The sequence below is a fragment of the Mirounga angustirostris genome, unplaced genomic scaffold, assembly GCF_029215605.1.
Source record: "Mirounga angustirostris isolate CCGP_5_RB_7025 unplaced genomic scaffold, mMirAng1.0.hap1 SCAF_17, whole genome shotgun sequence".
Lineage (NCBI taxonomy): Eukaryota > Metazoa > Chordata > Mammalia > Carnivora > Phocidae > Mirounga > Mirounga angustirostris.
Window position 1 is genome coordinate 46980817 of NW_026991725.1, and position 24030 is coordinate 47004846.

Consider the following 24030-nt stretch of genomic DNA (forward strand, 5'->3'; position numbering starts at 1 on the left):
GGCTGATGAAAGAAGTGGAACTTAAGGCCTAATAAAAGCTGCTTACATACAATTTTTTAGGAGAAAGCTTTTCTGATGGGGAAGAACGCATCAGGGCCAGTCAGATGAGGACAAATACAAATTAATCTGGAACAGACTGCAGGGTAAGGGGCTGCGTTCACCTGGCAAGGACAAAGGTCATGGGAAGCACCCTTGTATGCTGGGTTCCTACCTGACTCCATAGGGCACCCTAACACCTGAGTCCCTAACATTTTCTGCTCCCACTGAACGTCAGACAAAAGGAGCTTTCGCTGCCCTGCCTGTTAGGCCTCTCTCTGTTTCCGGTGTATCTAGGGTCCCAAAGCCAGGACGTGTGAAACTGGGCTTCGGACAGAGGGGAGCAGGCCTTTGAGCTGCTACTTTTCCAGGTTCTGCGGAACCCCCGTCATTTCCCGCAGGACTGGGCTCCAGTGCGGTAGAAATCGGGAACCGGGAGCCTACGGGGCGGGGGGAACGCGGGTGGGTCCACGGGAGCCCAGCACTGCCTCCCAGGCCAGCCTTGCCAGGTGCGGACCCAGAGAAGGGGCGACTTCCTCCTCCTTTGCAAGACCCACTCACCCTCTCTTCCTCCTGCTTTCCCAAAGGCCTGGATCCTCATCCTTGCTCCCTCCAACCCCGAGGCACCGGGGCCCACGACCCCCGCCCCCCAAACCCCAGGCGGGGGGCGCCCAGAGAAGCCCGGCTGCCTCCATCCTCTCGGCCCCGCGCAGGCCCCGACCCCTTCATCTTCCCGCAGCTACGCCCCACCCGGGGCAAGGCCCTGCCCCACCGCCTGCGCCACCGCCTGCGCCACCGCCTGCGCCACGGCCACAGGTCCGGGCTAGTCTGGGGCGGGGACTGGGGAGCGCCCGGAAGTCGTGAGAAGAGCGGGGACGCAGACCATCTTTAAAGGCCCGCAGCCACCCGAAGGTGCCTCGACAGCCGCCGGCGGCCCCGGACGATCCGCAGCGGCACGCAGCACCCGGCTCCCGCGCCCGAGCTGCCGGGGCGCCATGGGCCGCTACCGCATCCGCGTGGCCACCGGGGCCTGGCTCTTCTCGGGGTCGCACAACAGCGTGCAGCTGTGGCTGGTCGGGGCGTGCGGGGAGGCGGAGCTGCAGCTGCAGCTGCGGCCGGCGCGGGGCCAGGTCAGCGGCCCGGGTCGGGGACCCCCGCCCTCGGTCCGGCCTGGGCTCGCGGCGGGAGGGCGGCGGGGTCGCGGGCGGCCGGCGGACGAGGGACACAGCGCGACCGCGCCGCCGGGGACTTGCGGGGGCGGGGAGAGGATCCGGAGCCAGGGCCCCGCCTGGCCCCCAGCCCCTCCTCCCTCCCGACCTGGTCCTCGCGGCCTCCACCGCTTCCCTAAGTGACCCCAGGGCCCGTGTCAGTGCGGGGGTCAGCGGTCCGGCCAGAGGCTGCTCAGAGCGTGCGGGCGCGGGGACAGCTCCGGGACGGACCGAGGTCGGGGACGTCGTGCCCCGCGCTCCCTCGTCCTCCCCAGGCCCCGCGGCTCAGGTGCCCGGAGCAGGGAACAGATGTCTCTGGAGGCCTTGGGCAGCGGAGGCTCCGCAAAGGCGCCCCCAACTCGAACTACAACGGCCTCTCCTGGGTCCCTGCTGCTAAGTGTCGCGGGTTGTGGTCCCCACAGGAGGAGGAATTTGATCGCGACGTTCCCAAGGACTTGGGGCCCCTGCAGTTCCTGAAGCTGCGCAAACACCACTCCCTGGTGGACGACGCGTGGTTCTGCGACCTCATCACAGTGCAGGGCCCGGGTGCCTGCGAGGAGGCCGCCTTCCCCTGCTACCGCTGGGTGCAGGGCCAGGGCGTGCTGAGCCTGCCCGAGGGCACCGGTGAGGGCTGGGGGGGGTGGGGGGCGGGGACGCGGGGGTGGCGACCGGGCAACCGCGGGTGGAGTGGGGGTCGGGGCTGGGGAAAGTGGGTGTTGGGCAGATGAGGACAAGACAGGGATCGGGGCAACGTTCTACAGTCCCGAAGTTACACCCAGGATAAAGGGCTCCAGGGAGCCTGGAAGGGAAGCACGGGATCTGCAGCCGCCCTCTTTCAAGGAGGGGACGGGCCTGGGGGTCACAGCGATGATGGAAAATGGGAGATCAAAGAGACTGGAAAGGAGATCTGTGGCCGCACAAGTGAGGGCGGGGACTGTAAGGGCTGCACATGCAGCAGGAGATGGGGACCCCTGAGCAGGTGGCAGCGAAGGAGGAGGATGAGCGGTAGGAGCCACGAGCCCGAGAGCCGGTCTGGTTGGGAAAGCATGAAAGACGACCGTGAGGGCCGGGGAGCACCCCAACAGCGGGGTGTGGACGAAGGAGGACAGACAATACAGAATTGTTACCATGGGAAACAAGAGATGAATCCAGAGACAAACGAGGGCAAGGACAGTAAGGATGGAAATGTGGAAGATACGACTTTGACCCAAGCAAGTATGGGCACAGAGAAGAGCAGGAACACGTCCACAAGGATGGCCTCTGATGGGAAGTCTAAGGAAGGTGAGCCCAGGAAAAGACGGCAAACACAGCTGTTCCTCGGCAGCTTTTGAGGACAGTGGAAGGTGTAACAGGTGAGGTTCAAGACGTGAAATTAAGCGAAGCAATATGTGGTACAAATAGGTGTGGTCACATGGGTGAATAGGATTTCATCAGCTTAATGAAGGTGATTAATCCAACCACAGCTATTGATGGAATCGGATCAGGTAGGGAAAGACAAATTAGGGAACGAGAAAGGGTGACCAGTGGGGTTTTTGTCTCAAGGCAAGGGATGAGAGCTGAGCTGAGTGAAACCAGGAGTGCCAAGCTGGCAAAGGTGGGATGCGTGTGTCTGGGCAATCGATGGCGTGAGGCACAGCGAGAGCAAGAGAGCAGGACTGAGCACTCGGGCTCTGAGCAGGAGAAGAAGGAAGAGGACACGCAGGGGAGAGCACAGGAGCACACAAAGCTGTGCAGTCAATCGTCTTAATGTCCCCCCAGCACGCCTGGCAGGAGACAATGCCCTGGACGTGTTCCAGAAGCATCGAGAGAACGAACTGAAGGAAAGACAAGAGCTGTACTGGTGAGCACTGGCCCGCGAGCCCCCCAACAGTCCCCCCTCGCCGACCTACACACCCTCCCCTGAAGCCTGGTCCCCATCTCCTAGCTGGGACACCTGGAAGGAGGGGTTACCCCTGACCATAGCTGCCGGGTGTCAGGACGATCTGCCTCCAAACATGAGATTCCATGAGGACAAGAGGCTGGACTTCGAGTGGGCACTGAAGGCGGGGTGAGGAAAAGCCAGGGGCTCAGAGCAGATGAGGGCCGGGAGGTCCAAGGACGGTGGTGATGAGTGAGGCGCTGAGGGGTCAGCGACTGGGTCACACCTCCACGCTTGTCCTAGAGCGCTAGAGATGGTCCTCAAACGTGTCTACACCCTCCTGAGCTCCTGGAATCGTCCGGAGGATTTTGATCAGATCTTCTGGGGCCAGAAGGGCGCCCTGGCTGGTCAGTGGTTCCCCCAGGTCCCTATACATTCCCGAGGGCCCCTCTGGACAACCCGACCTTCACAACCCAGAGTCCCCCACGACTCCTTCCCAGCTGAGGCCCTAGGAGGCCTGATCATCTCACAGCGGCCTCCAGAATGCAAAGCCAGGGTCTGGAGACAGGGCGCTTGTGTGCCAGAACCGCTGGGGGGGGGCCTGGAGGAGAGGGACCTCCGGGTGCTGGTAAATGCCCACTCCTACATTCCACCTGACCCCACAGAGAAGGTCCACCAGTGCTGGCGGGACGATGAGCTTTTTGGCTACCAGTTCCTCAACGGCGCCAACCCCATGCTGTTGAGACGCTCCACCTCTCTGCCCTGCCGGCTCGTGCTGCCCCCCGGGCTGGAGGCACTGGGGGCCCAGCTGGAGAGAGAGCTCCAGGTACTTCCTGCCACCCTGCGTGGTTCCCCTTGGCTGTGTGGGGAGGGACCAAAGATGAGTCAGGGGAAGGGAGGCTGTGGTCACCCACTGTGCCTGGCTGCAGAGTCCCGTGCTGGAAAAACCTACGGATGACAGAGCGCGTAGGGGAAACTCTGAGGAGCTCCCAGGATGCAGGGCAACGGGAGGAGTTTCCAGCGCCCAGATGGGGCCAGCGACATCAGCAGGGACAATGACATTCGCTGGCCGCTCTGTACTCCCAGCACCAGCATCCTGGGCAGGGCGAAAGGTGAAGAAGCGCCATCAGGGGTGGAGAGCGGGGAGGTCTCCTAGGTTCGGAAGAGAGAAGCCAGGTGTGAGCGCACGCAGGTGTGTGCTGGGTTCGGGGGCAGCAGTAGCGAGGGGCCCTGTGGGGGCTCCTCGGCAGGACAGGAGAGGTTTGGACAGGCAGTGAAAGAGCTCAGTTTGCTGGCGGGGGGGACACAGGCAGCAGACCAGGGAGGGATGATGGCGAGGGGTTCAGGACAGCTTCCGGGACCTGCCCGACAGACGGGACTCTACACAGGCCCGGTTCCGAACCCAGATCTGCTCCCGCACATGCTGTGCTGTTTGCTCACGTCTATAAAACGAGAGGCATTGGGCCAAATGCTCCAGTCCCGCCAAGAGGACCCTGGTACCGACATGGGATGAGGGCAAGAAGCTAGCTAAACGTGTCCCTCTTTGCCCTGGCCCTGGAGGCGTGCTTTCAGCTCTAACCATGGGCACATTCCTCCTCTCCCCAGAACGGTTCCCTGTTTGAGGCCGACTTCATCCTGCTGGATGGAATTCCAGCCAACGTGATCCGGGGCGAGAAGCAGTACCTGGCCGCCCCCCTCGTCCTGCTGCGGATGACACCCAATGGGAAGCTGCTGCCCGTGGTCATCCAGGTGAGGCGCCCTGGGCACCCCCCGCCCCACACCGCTCTCTGTTCGCCCCAACCTCTGCTCCCGGGGATCCAGCCCCATGCTTCTTGGCTCCCAAACTCCATCACCATACAGTGAGACCTGTCTCCTGTCACTCTGTTTGCTTGCAGTCTGCTTTCCCCTGACTCACCCAACTGGAAGTTCTTGTTCTGCTCAAGAGTTATAATGGCCTTTTGGAGTCTCACCCTGTACCCGCTGGTTCTCAAACTTTAGAGGGCATCGCAATCACCGAAGGGCTCGTTAGCATATGTGGCTGGGTCTCACCGCCAGACTTTCTGATTCATAGGTCTGGGGTGGGGACTGAGCATGTGCATTCCTAGCAAGCCCCAAAGCGGTGCTGCTGCTGGCTTGGGAACACATTTGGAGAAACACTCTAACCCCCCTGGAGCCTCGGACTCCAAACACCCACCTTCTGATGAATACCCTTTCGCCCACGGCTCTCAGCAGTTACAAGTACTGTCCCGTCTCACCCGTCCAGCTTCCGTCTCCCACTGCCCACCCTTGCTTGGACCCCGTCCTATTTCTCCCAGCCACCTGCAGCATCTCCTCCCTGGAGCCCCCGCTCTGACGCTCCTGCTTTCGGCCCCTCCATCAAGGCGCTGGCGAGAGGCAGGGTGGAAGAAGGCCTCAGTTCTCCTCCTGGATTGTAACCTCCCGGGGAGCAACAGTCTTCCTCACCCATCTGCTGTCCCCCGCACCCCCGAATGCTGAGCAGAAGGTCACACGTAAAGCAGAAGTTCAGTAACGGCTTGATTTCATGTTTGCAGATCCAGCCTCCCAGCCCCAGCACCCCCACCCCCCAGCTGTTCCTGCCCTCAGATCCCCCATTCGCCTGGCTCCTGGCAAAGGTCTGGGTCCGAAATGCCGACTTTCAACTGCACCAGCTCCAGTATCATCTGCTGAACACTCACCTGGTGGCCGAGGTCATTGCTGTGGCCACCATGAGGTGCCTCCCGGGGCTGCACCCTGTCTTCAAGGTACATGCTCTACCCTCCGTGTCCCCGTTCAGACCCCAGGGAGAGAGGAAAGAGCCCAAGAGCAAATGATATGGCAACAGCAAAAAATGTTTCTATCAGTTTGTGAAAGCAGGAGGGGGAGTCGAGAAGGAAGACTGTCTACCCCCGAAACTTGTATCTTCATTCAGTTGAGTCATTTAGCGTTCCTTCAGGACATCTTCCTGAAGGAGCCCTCTGAAATTCTCAGAGAGCTGCCGACCTGGCAAACGGCATGGAGCCCAGCGGGAATGTTGTTAGTGAGACAACAGCCTTGTTCCTGCCTTAGGAGCTTCTCTACGTAGCCAGGAGGGCAAGTGATACTCCTGAGAAACATCCAGGGACCAGTATCTGGAGCTAGAAATCACAACACAAACACCATAGACCTGACGGAGAATGTTCTACCCCAACCGAGGAGTTTGCCAAGTAGGAACAGATCAAAAGGCAAGGGGAACAACCCAGCAGGCTACTTAGACCTGCCCGGGAGACAGGTGCAGAAAGACATGCCTCGGCAAGGTGGTGATTTGGATGAAAAGGAAAAAGAAATCAAAGACTTGGTTGGGAGGGTGGGGAGGGGGCGACAGCAGCTGCAGCGTGCCCGGTATCAGACCGGAGAAAGAAGGGCCAGAGGTTCACGGGGTGGGAGTGTTGTCATGACCTAGAAATATTGAAATTTGGTAAAAGAGTGAGTGAGTATCCATTGCTCGGCAGAAGGCAGCAAAATAAGACTTGTAGTTGCGTACAAACGTTCTCAACGTCTCGACGACACTTCGGGTAGAGGGACGCGGCAGAGAAGGGACAAACAGCACACTCGGGAGGAGAGCCAGGCCGGAGGCAAAGACGAGGGCTTCCGTCTCATGTGCAAGGAGTTGAAATGTTGGCAAGATATGCACGTGAGTTTCAGCTGGAGGCTTCCCGACCCCCCCCCCCCCCCCCCAGCCTGGCCACTAGGAGCTGTGGCTTCTCTGAGTCGAGGACAACACAGACCAGATGGAGACCAGCGTGTGCCACAGAATCGTGGATCCTATAGCTCTCGGGGCGCTCCCGCGTCACCATCTTTTGCTCTTCGGGAATAGGCTGGGCTTCTATCCGTGCTCACGCTCCCCCGTCATCAGGTCAGCCCTGTCCCCGCCTCTGTCAACTTGGTCCCGTGGCGGATGGCTGGGCTGTTAGCAGTCCTACGGAGAGCGAAGCCTGCTGCATCACAAAGGCTCCGCGCGCAGGCAGGCTCTGGATTCGGATGCTGGGGAGCGAATCCGGAATCCTGACCTCCTCCCAGATGCACGCTCAGGGCCCTCTTCTCTAAATGGGGACAACGGGAGCTCCACGGTGGGGTCGTGAAAGGACAGAACGACAAAGCATGACAGCGTGACAGCAGCTAAAAGCTACAAGCTCCTTAGTTCTTGCAGTGACCATTCCCGTTTTTAGGGGTTGTTTGTGCTCAGGTATCTGCTCTGCTCCCGTGGCCTCGGCTTTCTAGGACACTCGGCGTCTTTCGGGGACTTTCTGAAAAGTTTCAGACCGATGGGAGCTGCCTTCATATCCTGACCCCAGAGGCACCACCCGGGTCCTTCCCCGTGCGCAGCACCTACACCTCAGATAAATACCAACACCGCACAACACCTGGACGTACACTGGGTGCAAACGAGACAGAACAGTGTGAGGTCAAAGAAGCGCCTGTGAGGATCAGATGGCCTTCTTTAATAGCTAAGAAAAGGCTATTTGTTAAAGCTATTAAAACTAGAGGCACCTAACCGCCCAGCGGGGGGGGGGCAGGTCTGACAACAGCCCCTCCCTCTGCTGTGTCAGCAGGCGGCTCGGTAGGGCCCCTCTGGGGACTCACGGCACCCACCCCCAAAAGGCACCTCGCACCCCCACCCCCACAGGGAAGCGGCCAGAGGATGGACATGGGGCTTTGCTAGGGAGCAGAGAGGCTGGTTTCAGCTGTGAGGATGTGAAGGACAGAAGCACAAAAGTAGATAAAAAGGGGCTGATTCGACACCAACCCTCGAGGTGGGAATAAAGATCAATGGTAACAGGTCCAGAATGAGGGGCTCCGTGGGTGCTCGACGGTCTGCGCACTGCGGCCCCCAAGATGGGAGACCCCGTCATGACCCCCAGTCGACAGATGAGGTGAGAGATGGGAGATGACACAGATTAATACTCGGAGGGTCCGTGACCCTGGACGAGCTCCAAAGTGAGTGCTGAAGTATTGACTGAAACGCGGGTCGGTCTGGCGCCAGAGCCTGCCACGCTGGGCAGTAAGAGGCAGGAGAGGGAGTGATGGCAGTGACTGGAGCTGCAGCAGACCGGCCTGGCCAGGCGGGGGCAGCAAGGAAAGCCCCCTGAGGGGAGAGGGCCGCCAGGCTGGGCGCCACGCCCCGTGACGAAGGACCACGTGGCCTCCATAACCACCCCCCCAACCTCCTCCACCCCAGCTCCTGATCCCGCACATCCGCTACACCATGGAGATCAACACCCGGGCCAGATCCCAGCTCATCTCAGAAGGAGGAATATTTGACAAGGTGAGGCGGTAATAGGGCGCTGCGGGGCGGGGCTGCTCATCACCCAGCTCTCCGTGACCTCCTGCCACTTTCAGGCTCCCAGAGCGACCTGGGGGAATGTCCTGGCCCTTAAACCCATGAGCCTGTCCCTTCCCACCCATGTCTGGAAATATGCAACCCCACCTCTGGGCCCCTTACACTCCGCTCCGTCCTGTCCCTCACGGCCTCTCATCTCTGTCGTGGCAGGCGGTGAGCACCGGCGGAGGGGGCCACGTGCAGTTGCTGCGTCGGGCCATGGCTCAGCTGACCTACCGCTCCCTCTGTCCTCCCGACGACCTGGCTGACCGTGGCCTGCTGGGAATCCCAAGTGCCCTCTACGCGCATGATGCTTTACGGCTCTGGGGGATCACTGCCCGGTGGGTGAGGGTGACAGATGACGAAGGGAGCCTCGCCGGGGCGGGGGAGAGCGGGGCTCCGGCCTGAGGTCAGCATGGGGCCAGACCCCACATGGAACCAAGAAGGGCCAGACAGGAGGAGCAGGAGCTCAACCCTGGGGCGACAAGGGAGAGCAGGCGGCACTGGGGAAGGGTCTGAAGATGGGCAGACTGAGACCGGAAGGGCGGGTAGGTAAAGCTGTGGGTGGGCAAACCACGGGGTCTGGCGGGGTCAGGGAGCTTGTCAGGAAGCATGCCTTTCAGCCATGGGTCCGGAATTCCTAAAACGAATTCTTAAACTGTTTCCTTCCTTTCTAAACTAGTGTTTAGAAAGAGCTAGGGAATGTCCCCAGAGACCAGTCTCGTAAGATCTGTCCCCAGACACAGTGGGAGTCAGCCGGGCAGAGGCCCGGGAGAGGAGCAGAGGTTCTTCTCTCAGGAAGCTCACCCCCTTCCCCCTCTGGGCAGGTACGTGGAGGGCATCGTCCACCTCTTCTACCACAGGGATGACATCGTGAGAGGGGACCCGGAGCTGCAGGCCTGGTGTCGGGAGATCACTGAGGTGGGGCTGTGCCAGGCCCAGGACCGAGGTAGGATCCCTCCCCGGGGATGGGAGCCCCTTCTCGGTCCTGCCCCTCTAGGTTCAGGACCCCAACCCCTCATCACACCCCCCTCTTCAGCCACGCAGGAAGCATCTGAATCCCATTCCCACCTCCTAAGACTCAAGGCAATTCTAGATACCGGGGGGTTGCCCTCCTCAGAGACCCTGGCCACCAACCTCTACTGTCATCCCCGAGCCCCAGGCACAGATGGCCCTCGTCGGCCACAGCATGGAGCCCAGTAAGACCAGAACCACAGCCAGGGAGGGATCTGCCCAGGCCCTGCTGGGGCTCCTGTTCTCCTCAGGGTTGTCTGTTTTCCCGCGTGAGGACAGAGATACACGGGAAGAGCTTCCTGCAAAGCCCATCACGTCCCACGCTGCTCTCCCTCCCTGCCCCTCCTGCCTGCTACTGTCCAGCACACACACCGTTCTGGGTCCCACGCTGCCCAGTCACGTCCCGTGCAAACTCAGCACTGTACATGCTCTGGCACCAACTGGAACCCTGTGCACGGCCCCTCGGGGCCACATTTCTGGGGCCAGTCCGGCCTCCCCTCCCCTCGGCTAGGATCTAGCCACCACATGGAGCACCCCCGCCTGCATTCTAACCTCTGGGGAAGGAACAGCCTTTCTCGAGCCCTTGCTAGGTTTGTCCTCCCCTCTCCGGCACACACGGGCCAGCAGGGATGGCTTTAGATCCTTCCAGGGGTACTGCCCCTCACACGTCACGCTGCACCTCTGCCTCCGCGGGGTAACTCCAGACGTTTACTGGGGGGAGCCACTAACGGCCAGGCCCCAGGGACGCGGCCAGCAACAAACCAACACCTGCACTCACCCTTCCGGGCCCAAACTTTGTCTTGGAGACCTCAGAACTGTCCCTCAGGTCCCCCAGGCCCCCGGAAGATCCTTCTTCCTCTCCCTCCCTGCTCCTCTTCTCCCCAACCACTCTCTATATTTGGAAAACAAAAATAAACACTCACATGTCAGCTTTAATCTCCACCAACTGCCTCTCATCCTCTCTTCCTCCACCCGCCTCGGTTCTCATCGAGCACTTTGCCTAATTTTCCCAACAGCCTTTTTAGAGGAAATGTGCTAAAATTAAAAATAGCTTGCGAGTGGCAGTCAGGAACCCGAGTTCAAGGTCACCTCTGCCTTTTCCCGACTATGCAATCCTGACAAGCGGTTTTATCTCTCTGGGCTTTGATTTTTTTTTTTTAATCTACAGAAACGGGGTGATTATATTTGGTCCTCTTAACCGACAGGATCAGTGGCTCTGAGGCACCACCTCCACTGTAGAATCAGGGGCCCGAGATAACGTTTGTGGAAAGCCTCTCTCGGCTGTGATACTATAAACACCCGACCTCTCCCTTTCCTCATTTTATAACTCAGGCATTTACAATCCCCTGTTCGGGAATAGGAGGAAGCGTCTCTAAATTCTTAACCGCTTTTTGAGGCAGAAGATATTCGATCACTCAGACCTTTTCAGCCCCCGACCCTTCCATAATGACAGTAATTATTATTTACCAAGTATTTGTTATGGACCAGGTGATTTCAATACATCATCTCGTTTATAAGGTAGGAATCACCCACATTTTACAGGCGAAGAAATGGAAGTTCAGAGAGGTTAAGTAATCAGCCTAAGACACCCAGATTATAGTGCTTGAACCTGAATTGAAACCCAGGTCTAATGCAAATACATTTGAACAAATACACAAATGAACAGACACCCATCAATGCCAAAATACAGTTGATCCTCCAACAGTGGGGGGGGCGGGGGAGGAGGTGTTTAGGGGCACCAACCCTTCCCCCCACACACCGAGCAGTCAAAAATCTGCGCATAGCTTTTGACTCCCCAAAAACTTAACTACTAAGAGCCTACTGTTGACCAGAAACCTTCCCAATAACGTAATCAATTCACCCCTATCTTGTGTGCCATATGCATTATAAACTATATTCTTTTTTTTTTTTAAGATTTTATGTATTTATTTGAGAGAGAGAGAATGAGATAGAGAGAGCATGAGAGGGGGGAGGGTCAGAGGGAGAAGCAGACTCCCCGCCGAGCAGGGAGCCCGATGCGGGACTCGATCCCGGGACTCCAGGATCATGACCTGAGCCGAAGGCAGTCGCTTAACCAACTGAGCCACCCAGGCGCCCGCATTATAAACTATATTCTAACAGTAAAATGAACTAGATAAAATATGAAAAAAATTATAAGGAAGAGAAAATACATTTAGGTACCACACCATAAGAAATCCACACCTAAATGGACCCATGCAGTGCGAACCTGACTAGCATAGACATCCCAAGACATCCACCTTCGTATCTCTCCTCTCACGCTGGAGCCCCTAAATCCTGTTCCTCTCTGCCAGGTTTCCCCGTCTCCTTCCAGTCCCGGAAGCAACTCTGCCATTTCCTTACCATGTGTGTCTTCACATGCACTGCTCAGCACGGGGCCATCAACCAGGGCCAGGTATGACAGCCGAAAGCCCAGGTCCCTGGAGGCAAGTGTATGGACCTTGGGATGCCTAAGGGAAAGACAGGGGTTCAAAGCATAAGTATCAGGATCCTAGGGTTGCAGTTTCTTCCCCCAGCTGGACTGGTATGCCTGGGTCCCTAATGCCCCATGCACAATGCGGATGCCCCCACCCACCACCAAGGAAGATGTAACAATGACCACGGTGATGGGCTCACTACCTGATGTCCGACAGGCCTGTCTTCAAATGACCATCACATGGCATCTGGGGCGCCGCCAGCCAGACATGGTAAGAGGGGACTCTGGGAAAAGGGAAAAATTACAGTTGGAAGGGCAACATCGGAGTGAGGGGCCAGGCGCTCCAGGCTTCTGCCTCTGGACTAGAAACTGATGGATCCTTTGTCCTTTCCTAGGTGCCTCTGGGGCATCACAAAGAAAAATATTTCTCAAGCCCCAAGGCCAAGGCTGTATTAAACCAATTCCAAACGGATTTGGAAAGCCTGGAAAGAGAGATTACAGCCCGGAATGAGCAACTCGACCTGCCCTATGACTACCTGAAGCCCAGCCACATAGAGAACAGTGTCACCATCTGAGGCCTGCGGCACCCCCACCTGCAAGACTTAGATCAGCTCCAGTACTAACATTTCCATCTTGAATGTCATGGTTTCCAAAGGCTCTGCTGCTAAAGCTCTATTTTCTCCCCCAACCAAATCCCCTACGTCAGTATCCCACTCGCCCAGGGGGTGGGCAGCAAACCTTTCCTGTAAAGGGGCAGGTAATAAATATTTTAGGCTTTGTAGGCTGCACGGTCTCTGTCACAACTACTTTAACTTCCCCGACAGGGCACAAAAGCAGCCACAGACGATATGTAAGTGAATGAGTGTGACCGTGTTCCCGTAAAACTTATGAGCAGTGAAACAGGAACTGCACGGGTCACAAAATACTCTCCTTTTGCGTTGGTCAACGGTTTAAAAATGCAAAGAGAATCTGTGCTTTGCTAGAGGGACAGGCATAGGCTGTGGGCTGGATTTGACCATCAGGAGCAGTATTCGCACCAGGCTACCCCGCACTAGCCTGAGGCACTGACCCTACTTGCCAAACATCCAGAGAATGCTCTGAGGTGGGACCGGGAAGATTAATTGCCTAAATCAACTACCTCAACTAATTATCCCTTCCCAGGAGCTAGACTTCCTGCACCGGTGGCCAACCTAAAACTTCCTGACTCAGCTTTGGCAACGTTCCCCCCACCCCATTCCCCTTATTCACACACCAACCCCAAAAGTAGTCCAGTGAGAATGGTGCTCCTGGGCAGAACAGAAACCTGCCATCCCAGGATGGCTTCCTTCCCCAGGCAGTCTCAAGCAAACGAGACATGAAATTCGTGTCCCAACCCCTTTCCCAGCCCCTGTAGTAGTTTCCTGGGGTCTATAGGTGTTTCTTTGGATCCAAGTTCTCTGTCACAACCTGTTTAAGAAGGATATGCATAAAATAAATGGGGGGGGGGGAAATGCCACAAAGTTAGGTTCATCGCTGACGGTGTCTCTGTGCGTGGTTCTGGGGTCTTGGGATTCAAACGGCCCCTCTCGATTATGCTGCGATCATTGTCCTCACCAGAACGTGTACAGCAAGCTCGGTGCAAAACCGTGTTCTTCAAACACCCTATTTCCCTAAATAACTATTACAAAGCTGCCTCTCACCGGTGAAGTACACAAACTTTTTCTTTGCAGAGGGTGACCTCTTCGTACTTTTTTAAAAGTCTTGTGCCCTCCCTTATCCCAAGGACCTGTGACCGGTCCCCCCGGTTCACAACAGGGAGGCAAAGTGACATCCTTGGGTACTCACTCCTCTCGCCGACACAGTTAGCAAGGCCGCTCACCCTCACAACTTGTTCACACTGGGTCGGCCCCCCTCCCCCCCCGCCCCCCCCGCCCCGCATTCTTCCCGGATTCGGCCTCCAAAACGATTCAGCCTTCCACGTTTGGTAACAAATGTTACTTGACGAGGCACCCCCGGTGCTAGGGGCCCGTGGCGACTGCAAAGCGTCTGACCACCGCTGCGCGCTCGGCCTCGGGAAGGGGCTCCTCCTCTCCCTGGGTCGGGGAGTCTCTGTTGCAAGCAGGCAGGAAAAGACAGGAGGCCGGGGCGTTCTTCCTCGCCGGACATCCGCATGTCTCACTTACCAGGCCCCCATCACAGGCCACCACCCGAAACTAAGGCATCGGAGGGGCAGGGCGCTAGCTCCGACCCTCCGCACCTAGGAGCCCACCGCCAGGGTCACCAGAAGGCCGCCACACCTCCGCCCTCCCTAGGCCCGGCTACTGCGGGTTCCTCGTCACCTGACTCGCCCGGTCCGCTCACGTGACGTGCTGGATCCTTCCATTCCGGCCCGGGGGGGGGGACAAGAAACGGGAGGGGTTGCTCCTGCAATACCGCGCCCCAGCTACATGGGCTCTAAGGGGCTCCTGAGGGGCTGCTGCGGCCCCCCCATCGCCTACCCCCGCCGGAGATCCGGGAGGACCCGGGGGCGCCCCGCCGTCTCCGCCCTGCGCCTCCCCCCCCCGGCGCTATGGTTGGGGCCGGAGGCCACGCCCCCTTGGCGGCGCCCCCGGCGGCCGGTTCTCCGCGGCGCGAGCCCCCAAGTCCAGCTCGCTCGCCCCGGGCGCATCCGGGCCTCCCTCTGGCCGCCTTCCCGCTCGGTCGGCCCGCAGCGAGGCGATCCCCGACCCCCTCCTTCATGGCGTCGCTTCTGTGCTGTGGGCCCAAGCTGGCCGCCTGCGGCATCGTCCTCAGTGCCTGGGGAGTGATCATGTTGGTGAGGGGGCCGCCCGCCGACGGCCGGACAGGGCCCGAGGGGCCCCGGTGTTGAGGGCTGCGAGGCTGGGAGGCTGCGGGCCTGAGAAACTAGCAGCAGGCAGGCCGGAGGGGGTGGCCGATGAGCCGCTGGAGAACGAGACAACGGAGATGGAGAAATGGGGAACTCGAGCGGGGCGGGGGCGGGTGGGCAGCTGGGGCTGGGAACGGGAGCCGCGGCTGGTAAATCTGGAGAGCCCTCGAGGTAGGGGGGAGAAGAGCTGGGTCCTCGAGAGGTGCCTGTGCTGCGTGGAGGGCAGTGGGGAAAGGGAGCGCTTGTTCCCGAAGTGGGCAGCTGGGGCCTGTTTCCCCAGGACGACCCGCCCCACTCCAGGAAGAAATCCTCGGAAGGGCTGATTTCCCCTGCCCCCTTCCTCCCTGCCCCGTGATAATGACGCCCCTGGAGAGGAGGATAATCTAGCTTGCTCGCTGTTCGTGCCCTTGCACCACCAGCTCACGCCCTAATCCTGGTGACTGAGTCCGAATCCAGCGGCAGCCTCCCCAACCCCAGCTCGTTCCGGTAGCTCCCAGACCCAGACGTTGTGGCCGCAGGAGACGTGGCAGGGGCTTAGGGAGGGATCAGGTTGGTGCCCGGGTTCAGCAAGCCTGTCCGTTGCCTCTTTTCAGATAATGCTCGGAATCTTTTTCAACGTCCATTCCGCCGTGCTCATCGAGGACGTTCCTTTCACCGAGAAAGATTTTGAGTAAGTAGTCAGGTGGGAGAGGCGGGGCTGGGGGCAGGTGGGGGGCGGCTGGGGCTGTGAATTGGCGGCGGGGGAACTGCGGGTGGCGGGAGGCTTGGGCCCCGAGGCTAGAGAACTGAGTGCCGGGAGCTCTTCCCCTTAGCGGCCCTCCTAAGCCCACCAGCCCAGATGTGGCTTCTTCGGTATTTTACCTGACTGCCCTGTGCCGCCGGGGGGGTGCGATCCTAGGACTCGCCCCATAGGGATGGGAAAGCTTGAATAATACGCGTAAAAGCGCCTAGGATGGCGCCTGGCACGCAGCGCCCAGGAAATGTTGGCCGCTGGGAATGCTTCTGACACTTGTTTACCGAATCCCCACCCCCAGGAAGGACCCTCAGAAAATATATGAACTTTACGAGCGAGTCAGCTACAACTGTTTCATCGCCGCGGGCCTTTACCTCCTCCTCGGAGGCTTCTCGTTCTGCCAAGTTCGGCTCAATAAGCGCAAGGAATACATGGTGCGCTAGCGCACCGTCGCGTCCCCCCGGACCGGCCCCCTCCTCTCTCCAGAGGCCGTCCCCACCCGCGTCCGCACGCCGGCGCCCTCGGCGGGCCTGAAGCCCTGGCTGGCCGTCCCCTGCCCCTCCACAATAAAGAGAAGCTGCGCCCCTGAGCCGTGTGTCTGTGCTTGGGCCCGGGGCGGGCACCGGGGCCGGAGAGCGGCCTCCGCGCCGCGACTCCCGGCCCGCCGACGGAAGTGGAGTGAAGCCGGGCCGGAAGTGAGGCGGCGTCTTCCCCTCTCGGCCCCCCGCTTCGCGGGCGCCGCCGGAGCCGCCGCGGCGGGCAGCCAATCGGCTGCGGGGAGGGGCGGGACTTCCTGCGCGGGGGCCCGAGAGGCTCGGTGGCCCGGCTCCGTGGTCCCCGGCTAGGCGGCGGCGGCGGCGGCGGCGGCGGCGTCTCCTCCGTGGGGAGGCGCGCAGGGCCATGACGTCAGCGTCCACAAAGGTTCGGCCTCGCTCGCGGACAGCGCTCCCTGGCGGCCGCGGGCGGGCGGGCGGCCCCCCACCCCGTGCCCGCGGCGCCGGCTCTTCCGCCCGGGGCGGGGGGCGGGCGGGGGGCGGGCGGGAGCCGGGCCGGGGTGGGGCTAGGGGCTCCGGGCGGGACGGCGCGGGGGTGTGCGCCGGCCCCCCGTGACGCCGCCCCGCCCCCAGGTGGGAGAGATCTTCTCGGCGGCGGGCGCCGCCTTCACGAAGCTCGGGGAGCTGACGATGCAGCTGCATCCCGTGGCCGACTCTTCCCCCGCGGGGTACGTGACGCGGGCCGCCGCTCTGCCGTGCTGCGAGCCGACCGCGGGGCACGCGGGCCGGCCCGAGCGCTGCACGCCGCGGCCGGGGCTCTGTGTGTAAGACCCCGCGCGGGCGGGACTGCTCCCCGCGCGCTCCTCGCAGCAGCGGCCGCACGCTGCTCGGGGACCGGCTTTCCCCTAACGTGGCTGTCGGGATAGGTGTGTTTGGGGGTCCTCAGGATGCCCACAGGGCGCCAAGCGCTTTTTGCTTCTTTGTTTTCTAAGGAAGCCCTCTTTAGGGACCCACGGACGGGGCCCCAGGGACTGGGGGGGGGGGCTGGGGGCTGTGGAACGCACAGCCTGTGGGCTGGCCGCACACCCCCCCTTCCCACCTTCCTGTCCCCCTCTCCCCTCTGACAGTGCCAAGTGGACGGAGACGGAGATAGAGATGCTGAGGGCTGCGGTGAAGCGGTTTGGGGACGATCTTAATCACATCAGCTGTGTCATCAAGGAACGGACAGTGTGAGGGAGGGTGGCCGGCAGAGGCAGGGGGGTGGGCACTCTTCCTCCTCACCCACCTGCCCTCTTCCTGAGAACTCCCTTCCAGCTCAGCAAGCTTTCCTAGCTCGCTTCTGGCTGTGTTAGCACCTCCTGGAAGACTAAAAGAATAAGAGTGGGTCAGGCGTTGCTGAAATGCTGTGGTAACCAGGACCTTCCAAGAATTTTATTTCGGGTTGCCTGGGATGGCCAACAGTTGAATTTGGTGATGGGAGTTCCCCGGTGGTTTACACGGCCCCTTCAAGATGTTACTGTGGCGTTTCTGGGGATATTGTGACTCTGAACTAGTTGAGCGGGATCCGGTCCTAAGTCTCAGTCTACCTGTGGGTCGCCAGGGCTTACCTGGTAGCCTTCCACACCCACACATCTCTCTCCCAGAAGAGAATTAGGATGTGGGCCTTCCCCACTACGCAGGTCAGGGAGTCCACTCTTCACATTCCATCTGCCCTGAGTGTGTGCAAAGCTTCGGGGGAACACGAGAAGCCTACCAAAGGTTGGGCCCCTGACCGTGACGCTCATGAAGGGGCTCCCCAGGATTCCTCCAGAGTGGCCCGTTACCCCTGCCCCTCCCCTCCCTTCTTCCCTCAATCGCTCTGATGACTCCCTTCCTAACCTGCTCTCTCTTCTCTTCAGGGCCCAGATAAAGGCCACCGTGAAGCGCAAGGTATACGAAGACTCTGGCATCCCCCTTCCAGCTGAGTCGCCCAAGAAGGGGCCCAAGAAGATGCCGTCTGGTGTCCTGTCCCCTCCTCCAGCTGCCCCGCCACCAAGCAGCTCCAGTGTCCCTGAGGCCGGGGGTCCCCCCATAAAGAAACAGAAGGCTGGTGAGGGCTGCCGAGTTGCTGCCTGGGGGCTCAAGGTCCCGTCCGAGGTCCAGGGAGAGAATTGGGGGGTGGGTCAAAGAAGGACCAATCTCTCTCCCTTTCCCTGTCAAGGTTCCCAGAGAGGGGCTGAAGTGGCAGAGGGAGGGGGAGCCGGAAGCTTTGGGAAGCTGGGGGGCAGTCGGAGAACCTAGAACCTAGCTTACGCCCCCCTCCCCCCCCCCCCCCCCCAGATGTGACACTCAGTGCTCTGAACGACTCGGACGCCAACAGTGACCTGGTGGATATCGAAGGGCTGGGAGAAACTCCTCCAGCCAAGAAACTCAACTTCGACCAGGGTAGGAGTCCTCCTCCTCCCACTCCCGCACCAGCTGAAGTGGTGGGAGAGGGTCTCCACAGGAGCCCCCTCCCTTGTACAGAGGCTTGGCAAGAGAAGGTTCCCCGGTGTGCCGTGCAGGGGGTCGGGTCAGCAAGGAGCCGGGTGCCTGGGGCAGGTGACAGTTGTCTTGCCAGCACACCGGGGGCTCGCTCCATCTCGCCCGTTCTGCTTCCTGTTCCAGACAGCCTGACCCGGGATTCCGGCCTCCTCGTGACCTCTGCTGACCCTCCCCCGCTCTCTCGCTGCGCCTTCCGCCTCTGACCCCTGTCACTGTTCCCCCTGGACCTGTGGAGCGCCCGGGCCTCCGAGCAGGCCTGCCGAAGAGAAGGTCAAGAGGCTGCCGGGGCCCACACGCCTCGCCGCTCCTGTACGCGCATCTGCCGCACCCCTCTGACCTCCTGCCGCTGGACTTTTTTATACAGAAAACAATAAAGATTGCCCTCTCCTCCCGCCTGGCGCCCGCAGCGTCACGTGATGGGGCTGGGGGCCGCCGCCTGCGCCCTGAGCCCCGGGCCTCAGCCCCGCGCCGCTCGCACCACCCCGCCAGGAGCAGCACGGCAAATATTGGCAGGCTCTTCCCAGCGCCAATATTTCTGTGCTGCTAGAGCCGGGGGGGCCGGGGGTGGGCAGCAAAGACTCCTCGCCGCTCTCCGAAGGCAGAGCCTGGCTCCCGGGACCTCTGGCAGGCAGGATTCCTGAGGCTGCCCTGGGGATTCTAGAGGGGCAATTTCCCGGGCTTCCAGGCCCCCCCCGCCGCCCCCACCTCACAGGAAGGCCCGGATGTTTTCTGTGTCGCTCCTCCAGGGTGGCCTCCCGGGGCCAGGCCTCGGCGGTGCCTCCCCCACCCTCGCTCTAACACCACAGTGTGGTTTGGACGTGGCCACAGAGCCGTGCAAACCACAGTGTGCTGCTGGGGCGGGAGCAGGACTGGGGTGGCTTGAGAGGAAGGGGGCACAAGATGGTGCCGTGAAGACCCCCACCGCCAAGAGCAGGGACCTAGAGAAGGCTTCGAAGGCCAGCGTGGCCCCAAGAAGGGTTGGGGGGCAGCCCACCGGAGGGAGAGGGGCCTAAGGGATGAGCTCGCCGTGGGATAAGACTGGAACCCTCTTCCCTCCGCCAGAACTCTACTCAGGGGATCCCTCGGGTGGGGTCAGAGGCAGAGGAAACGGGGAACGACTGTGGGGGGCCAACAGACTGCCTCCCGACTCAGCAAGGGCAGGGACCCAAGGCTTCCTGTGTCCGTCCCTCCCCTCCCTGGGTCAGAACCCAAGAGAAAGCAAGGAGAGACAGAAGGCCAAGGACAGCAGGGTTGGGAGTTGGCAGTCCAGAGGTGGTGGGGCCGGAACATGGTGGGGAGAGGGGGGCCGGAAGTTGCCCTGGGCCCTGGGCCTGCCACAAGATGGAGGCCAAAGGCAGGAAATGGAGGCCAGGGGGAAAGGGGAGCAGCAGGGCCCAGGAAGAGGGCTGTCTGGACCTGGGGGCCAGGTACTCAACCTCCAGCACGGTTCCCACTCCCCACCGCCCCCCAGGACCCACGCCCGGACCCCCCGCGACGACCCCCATCAGCCCATCCACCAGGCCCAGGAAGGCGGGCCCACCCCAGAAAGCCACGTTTAAGCTGAGACAAACATGCCTCTCCCCACCCCCACCCTAGGCCTTCCCTCAGCCTTTTCCTCCTGTCCAGGACATGATTTTTAAAAGCACCCCACAGAAGGCAAAATCCAAGGGCCAAAATCCCTTCCACAAATCAAAATAATATCCTCTGCAACCCAAAAGTTTTCCTCCTACCTCCCATTCCATCCGCTACCACCCCCCTTCCGACACACCCCCCAAAACTCTTAGCAATCAGAAAGATCTAAGATGGTGGGTGTAAGCAGTCTTTTTAGGCCCCGGGGGGATGCCAGACCCCCTCCCTCGAGACCCCTGTCTGTCCCACACCAAATCCTGCCAAGGCCTCCTGCTTCTCACTCCAACCTCCCTAGCCCCCCAAACTGAACAGCTGCCCCCAGCTCCCATTCTCGGCAGAGCCTTTGTGGGGGTGAAACAGAAATCAAACACTTTGCTAACGGCTGGGGATGTTGGGGGACCTTCGGGTCTCAGCCTTTGGTTTCCATTTGGGGGACTGCAGTTTAGGGGCGAAAGGGAAAGCCTCTCCAATCATCCCCCCAGTTCCAAGACTGACAAAGCCCAACCCCACCCCAGCACGCACCTCCAAACCTCCCCCCCAACCGCCACGTCTCTCCTGAAAACAGGGGACACTTTCATCCCCACTTACCTCAGCTACTCTCCCCTGAGATCCTGGTCCCCTATTTTGAAGGGAGCAAAATTTGGGGTGCATCCCTCACATTTGGGGTGCAGGAGAAAGGAGCCGCCCCAGTCGCATCGCTGGCCTCCTTCCTCTCGGCTGGCTCAGGGAGTGGGGAGTGCCCTAGGGAGGGGGGACCCCCACAAGAGAGCTCAGAAGGGGGTTCCTCCATTCCCAGTCAGAATTGGGGACACCCCCCCAAACCCGTCCCAGCCCATCCGTCTCCAACTCGGCGGGAGAGGCAGCTGCAATGCCCCAGTCAGATTCCCCCAACACTACATTCCTCACCCCATCTAGAGGGGTCCCGGGGGCCCCAAAAAATCCCAAAAAAATCTAGGATGTTGGCAGGACGGTCCTGGACTAGCACCCCAAATTTGGGGTCCTCAGATAGCCCCGTTTTTTCAGGAAAATTCCGTCTTTCACCTGCCTCCCGCCAGCCCTGCTCTGTCCCGATGCCAATTTTGGAAGTCACTCCCTCCTTCCTCCTCCCCGTCTCTCCAGGCCCCCCCGCTCGGGGGCTAGGGGCCAGGAAACCTGGCTTCCAGACCAGGGGGGGCACTCCTCGAAGGGCTAGGGGCCAGGAGGTCAAGCTCACAGCCCCAGTCTTAGGGAAGCAGGAAAGCCCGATCCTCCCCTCCCCTCCCCCCTGGCTGGTCTCCGTGGTGGTTTAAGGAAAGCCTGGAGGATTGGAATCTGCTATTGCTGTTGCACAGGCAGGTTTTTTTCCTTGGGTTGGGGGGGTGGGCGGTGGGAGGGAGAGAGGGGAGGAGAGCCGAAGAGAGCAGGGACCCAGGCGTGCAGAGCTGGCCTGGCTTACCCCCTCGCCCCTGCTGCCGTGGGGAACCCCTCCCCCCACCCACCTCACCCGCATTCCCAGTCCTCTGACTGCTTTCTGTTTGGGGCTCTGATCCTAGAAACTCAGGGTACAAGAGTCACCTCCGTGTACCCCCACCACCACCTCTCCTTGCCAACGTTCCAACAGCACGGCCCTAGTCGGGGGTGTTCACCTAACCACGGGACACCCCATCTTCTCCCCACCTTCCCGGAAAGTGAGTTGTGCTCCCTTAAGAGGTTGGGGTTCAGAGTCTGAAACCGCCTTCCGTCCCTCAGATCTATCCAGGCCACATAGAAATGAGAGGAGATACACTACCCACTTTACCTTTCCAAATTTCTCCCTTCAAGTCCTGGGTGTAAACTGGGGGTTCAGCAAAGAAAGAGATTTCTAGAATCTGGGATGGGTGAGAGGGAAGCTAGCTATAAGCAAAGGACATCCCAAACCAGCGTCACGCTCCAAATTAAGTGAACCCCCAAATCAATCTCACCTTATGACCCATCACTCAGCCTCATCACATACACCCAAAGAGTGACAAAACACCCCAAAATAAGGACACCCCAAAACTTTAGTCTCCTACTCTGGGCCCTCACCTTGTTTCTCCCCCTGGAAAAAGCTTCATGGCTATCTATGTTTACACAGGACTATCCCCCCTCAAAATAAGTTTCCACAACATTCAAATATAAAGCTTTGCTCCACCTCAATGACCCACAATCACCCAGAAGGCCTTCCAACTTGCTCCCAGGTTCCTATTATGTTCCACCTCAAGCTAATAAAAAAACTCCAGATTGAATTTCAGGTCCCCCCAAGCCTAACCCGAGCCTTGAAACATATATGGTTTCCCAAAACAGACTGTACCCCAAAATCAGCATGACTACTCTACCTGAAATCAGATTGTCCATACACACCAATGACTCTTGAATCCCCAACACAAAGCCCTCATCCACCTCCTGACGAACGCCTAGCGGGTTGTCCTGATATTCCAAAGTGACAATCTCCAAATTATGGGTGTCAGAGTCCCCCAAACTAACATAGCTTCAAAATCAGCTCCATGCCTAAAACTTACCATTGGCGCTCAGGCCTTCTGAATGCAGCCCCCAGTGCCCAGAACAATCCGGCTAACTCAACACCCTGTAACAAACATACTCTCCACAGCTGACCAGATAACATAAAATCAGCTCCATCCTGATACCAAAGGGAGCCCCTGGTGGAACTCCCACCTCCAAACTGAGCAGAGACCAGAGTAACCCTAACATGCAAAAGCCCCATCCGGGTCCTGATTCCCTAGTGGTCTGGGATTCCCACTTTCTCAGCAGTTCTTTCCTGCGCCCAAATAAAGTCGCCCTCGGATCGGATAAAGACACCGCAGGCCTGGATACGCAGCTCCTCGGATGACGGGCAGTCATTCCTGGGCACCTGTGACCCTCTTGAACCCAAGTCCTGCTTTGCAGCTAGACTCAGCTCTGCACCCCCGTCTCCAAATAAACATCGCCTCCCCCAGCGTCTCCCCCAAACAAAATATGAGGGTGTGACCCGTGCCTATCTCCCAGATCAGGGACCTCAAATTAGGGTTATCGGTTATCGGACGCCTCCTGCCCTCTCTCCCTTCTTTTACCCCGAGACCCTCCCTGTTTTCCCTCCTCTCTGTCCACCCCACCCAACCTTCAGATTAATGTTCACTAAAAATTCACCTCTACCGACACATAATAGTGTCTAGCGTAATTAGCAAAGAGAACCCTGAGCTCCCAAGGCTCAGACCCCACTCCTTTTCCCACCAGTTCCCTTGCTCCCAGAGCCCGCGGATTTCTCACCCCAGATAAGGAACCCCAGCCTCGGAGGAAAGTCCCCTCTGTCGCCTAACTCTCCCTCCCTCCGCCCAACCTTAGTCCCCCCCCCCACCCCCCCCCGGAGACAGAGGGACAAAATCAACCAGCGCAAAGGGGAGGAGGACGAAGGTTTCAGCCGCTCAGACCGAATCGATCCTGCGCCCCGGTCCGAGTGGACCCCAGCCGGGTGGAGACGGCGAGGCGAGGCTAGTGCTCGTCCGCCCCCTCGTGGAAGGAGTCAAACATTGCCGGGTTTTGCCTACTTGCCGCGCTGGACCCCGGCGTCCCGCCAGCCTCCAAGCGTAGCCGACGGGCGGGTGCCCGAGGCCCTAGTGAGCTGGGATTGGGGGAGGGCGAGCGGGCTTTGGGCGGGAGTCTGTCTCTCTGGATCCCTAAAAGGATTCAGAAGAGAGTCGGGAGCGAGAGTCCGGACGCCCAGGTCTCCGGAGCGCCTCTCGGCCCCCACCCGGGGCTTTCCCCACCTCCTCGAGGGGAAGCAGCTGGCGGAGCCGTCCGGTCTCAGGACAATGGAAGGAAACGAACTAGAAATCATATCCGTCCCCTCCCCGCCCCGCCCGAGCAGAGCCCCCCCTCTTGTAGGCC

The 24030-nt window shown here is 59.9% G+C and overlaps 4 protein-coding genes across 22 annotated transcripts in view; 3 read left to right on the forward strand and 1 right to left on the reverse strand.

Moving 5' to 3' along the window:
* Window positions 1–14206, reverse strand: part of LOC123854581 (polyunsaturated fatty acid lipoxygenase ALOX15) — a 71743-nt gene extending 57537 nt beyond the window's left edge. For 10 of the 13 annotated variants that reach the window (XR_010408495.1, XR_010408496.1, XR_010408498.1 and 7 more), the window contains exons 1-3: window positions 14069–14206; window positions 12110–12190; window positions 11834–11940 (exon numbers count right to left, since the gene is read on the reverse strand). Coding sequence is in view for 1 of the 13 variants with exons in the window: in XM_064582599.1 (XP_064438669.1) it covers window positions 11834–11836 (3 nt within the window). In the remaining 12 variants the exon portion in view is untranslated. Of the gene's footprint in view, window positions 1–5861; window positions 7514–11833; window positions 11941–12109; window positions 12191–14068 lie in introns of those variants that run through there. The other 3 variants (XR_010408499.1, XR_010408497.1, XM_064582599.1) reach the window with 3 other exon arrangements.
* ALOX12 (arachidonate 12-lipoxygenase, 12S type) lies at window positions 913–12847 on the forward strand. Of its 4 annotated transcripts, XM_045890020.3 has the most exons (14): window positions 913–1166; window positions 1667–1868; window positions 3003–3084; window positions 3169–3291; window positions 3406–3509; window positions 3768–3928; window positions 4708–4851; window positions 5655–5864; window positions 8318–8404; window positions 8630–8799; window positions 9286–9407; window positions 11785–11885; window positions 12007–12177; window positions 12302–12847. In XM_045890020.3, the coding sequence occupies exons 1-14, from the start codon at window positions 1032–1034 to the stop codon at window positions 12479–12481; spliced, it is 1992 nt and encodes a 663-aa protein (XP_045745976.1). In that variant the 5' UTR covers window positions 913–1031; the 3' UTR covers window positions 12482–12847. The 4 variants fall into 4 exon arrangements, with proteins under 4 accessions (XP_045745976.1, XP_064438658.1, XP_064438659.1 ...); XM_064582588.1 differs by having other exon boundaries at window positions 3406–3928; XM_064582589.1 differs by having other exon boundaries at window positions 3406–3928; window positions 12124–12177.
* A 253-nt stretch (window positions 14207–14459) lies between the features above and the next one.
* Window positions 14460–16094, forward strand: RNASEK (ribonuclease K). The gene is made up of 3 exons (XM_045890123.1): window positions 14460–14700; window positions 15366–15442; window positions 15807–16094. The coding sequence occupies exons 1-3, from the start codon at window positions 14623–14625 to the stop codon at window positions 15946–15948; spliced, it is 297 nt and encodes a 98-aa protein (XP_045746079.1). The 5' UTR covers window positions 14460–14622; the 3' UTR covers window positions 15949–16094.
* A 149-nt stretch (window positions 16095–16243) lies between these two features.
* CUNH17orf49 (chromosome unknown C17orf49 homolog) lies at window positions 16244–18914 on the forward strand. Of its 4 annotated transcripts, none has more exons than XM_045890118.3 (6): window positions 16244–16426; window positions 16633–16727; window positions 17127–17228; window positions 17898–18088; window positions 18319–18423; window positions 18646–18914. In XM_045890118.3, the coding sequence occupies exons 1-6, from the start codon at window positions 16406–16408 to the stop codon at window positions 18723–18725; spliced, it is 594 nt and encodes a 197-aa protein (XP_045746074.1). In that variant the 5' UTR covers window positions 16244–16405; the 3' UTR covers window positions 18726–18914. The 4 variants fall into 4 exon arrangements, with proteins under 4 accessions (XP_045746074.1, XP_045746076.1, XP_045746077.1 ...); XM_045890120.3 differs by having other exon boundaries at window positions 18650–18914; XM_045890121.3 differs by lacking the exon at window positions 17127–17228.
* Window positions 18915–24030: the final 5116 nt, after the last annotated feature.

Bases quoted from the DNA above. Each gene is read 5' to 3' on its own strand.
- ALOX12 (XM_064582588.1), top strand. From the start codon at position 1,032: ATGGGCCGCTACCGCATCCGCGTGGCCACCGGGGCCTGGCTCTTCTCG. The intron at 1,869-3,002 runs GTGAGGGCTGGG...ATGTCCCCCCAG, and splicing joins GAGCCTGCCCGAGGGCACCG to CACGCCTGGCAGGAGACAAT. The intron at 3,292-3,405 runs GTGAGGAAAAGC...CGCTTGTCCTAG, and splicing joins GAGTGGGCACTGAAGGCGGG to AGCGCTAGAGATGGTCCTCA.
- RNASEK (XM_045890123.1), top strand. From the start codon at position 14,623: ATGGCGTCGCTTCTGTGCTGTGGGCCCAAGCTGGCCGCCTGCGGCATC. The intron at 14,701-15,365 runs GTGAGGGGGCCG...GCCTCTTTTCAG, and splicing joins CCTGGGGAGTGATCATGTTG to ATAATGCTCGGAATCTTTTT. The intron at 15,443-15,806 runs GTAAGTAGTCAG...CCCCACCCCCAG, and splicing joins TTCACCGAGAAAGATTTTGA to GAAGGACCCTCAGAAAATAT.
- CUNH17orf49 (XM_045890118.3), top strand. From the start codon at position 16,406: ATGACGTCAGCGTCCACAAAG. The intron at 17,229-17,897 runs GTGAGGGAGGGT...TCTTCTCTTCAG, and splicing joins GTCATCAAGGAACGGACAGT to GGCCCAGATAAAGGCCACCG. The intron at 18,089-18,318 runs GTGAGGGCTGCC...CCCCCCCCCCAG, and splicing joins CATAAAGAAACAGAAGGCTG to ATGTGACACTCAGTGCTCTG.